This window comes from Galeopterus variegatus, unplaced genomic scaffold (assembly GCF_000696425.1).
Source record: "Galeopterus variegatus unplaced genomic scaffold, G_variegatus-3.0.2 Scaffold5704, whole genome shotgun sequence".
Lineage (NCBI taxonomy): Eukaryota > Metazoa > Chordata > Mammalia > Dermoptera > Cynocephalidae > Galeopterus > Galeopterus variegatus.
In genome coordinates, this window is record NW_007731815.1 from 11,241 (window position 1) to 12,480 (window position 1,240).

A 1,240-nucleotide genomic window follows, 5' to 3' on the forward strand; every position below is an offset into this window, starting at 1 on the left:
GCTCTCACTGTGTGGGATGATGGAGTCGTTCATGACTTTCTTTAGGATAGTCTTGGTGTCCTTGGCAACTATCTGAAGGAAGCATTTCTGTTTCACTTGTCTGACGTAGGAGGTGATATAATCACCTAACCGTGGGATGTAGCTAAGAAGGCTGACGGATGACTTTATGACGGTCCAAGTCATGCAAATCAGTCTCCAGTCCTTTCTGTTGATACCCTGCACATCACAGCACATCATGATGTTTGTGTAGTCTGTGAGTGAGCTCCCCATTACCTGTGCCACCTGCCAGAGGGATTCATCAGCCACACCAAAGAACAATCGATAGGCTTTCAGACACTCTGCCACATCATCTGCATCCAAGATGCCTAAGGCATCCTGGAAGGACTCTGTGGTTATTTTCTTCTGCAGGGAGGTCACTTTGTTATTAACAATCTTCTCACAGGTGTGGTACAGGTTTTGAAGAGGGCCATGGCACCTAATTTCGGAGAGATCCATTTGCAAGTTACGTCTAAGCTTTGGGAAGTCATGCAACAAAGGTTCAAGGCTGGAGACCAGGAATATGGGAGGTTCACACACCTGCTCCTTCTGGAGATTTTTCAGGATATTTTCTCTGATAGTCTGCAGTAGCTGCCTTTCTGGGAGGGTACTGGTGCCCAGGTCCAGGTCCAGCTTGGTCCAGACAATGTAGAACTTCTTTCCCATGTCCTGGATGGCTTTGGCAAGCATCACGTGATTCATGCTGAATTGTTCAGATGCGATGATGATGAAGAAGTTGTACTGGCTGAACTGCATCTTCATCACATAGTTCTCCGGAGTTTCGATATCAGACCCTGTGCCAGGCAAGTCCCACAACACCACATTTGGAAGATGGGAAGATAAATAGGAGGCACGTGTTTGGGTAGTTTTCACCACCCCGGTGGGTGCCGAGGCTGCCTCCTCATGTCCTATGTTCCGAAGCACATTGATGAAGGTGGACATGCCATTGCCAGAGTCCCCTGTCACAGCAATGTTGACTGGAGTCCTGGAGGCTCTCTGCACAGTCTCTCTGATGGCAGAGACCACTTCCAGCAAGTTCCCGTCTGCTAAGGCTTTCTCAATGTTCATGGCCTCTGCCTCGTATGGAACACCACAACCTTTATGGTGTGGCAAAACAGAGGTTAAGGATGCAGATAATGGAGTGTGAGGGGACAGTGGGAACTCTGTCATATCGGTGAGCAGTAGAGTCACCTGCAGAAGTAGA

At 48.5% G+C, this 1,240-nt stretch overlaps 1 protein-coding gene across 1 annotated transcript; it reads right to left on the reverse strand.

Moving 5' to 3' along the window:
- Positions 1-8: 8 nt before the first annotated feature.
- IRGM (immunity-related GTPase family, M) lies at positions 9-1,206 on the reverse strand (the record flags this gene model as incomplete). Its single annotated transcript, XM_008589867.1, has 1 exon — positions 9-1,206. A coding segment is annotated over exon 1 (1,198 nt), but the record flags the coding sequence as incomplete, so codon positions are not given.
- Positions 1,207-1,240: the final 34 nt, after the last annotated feature.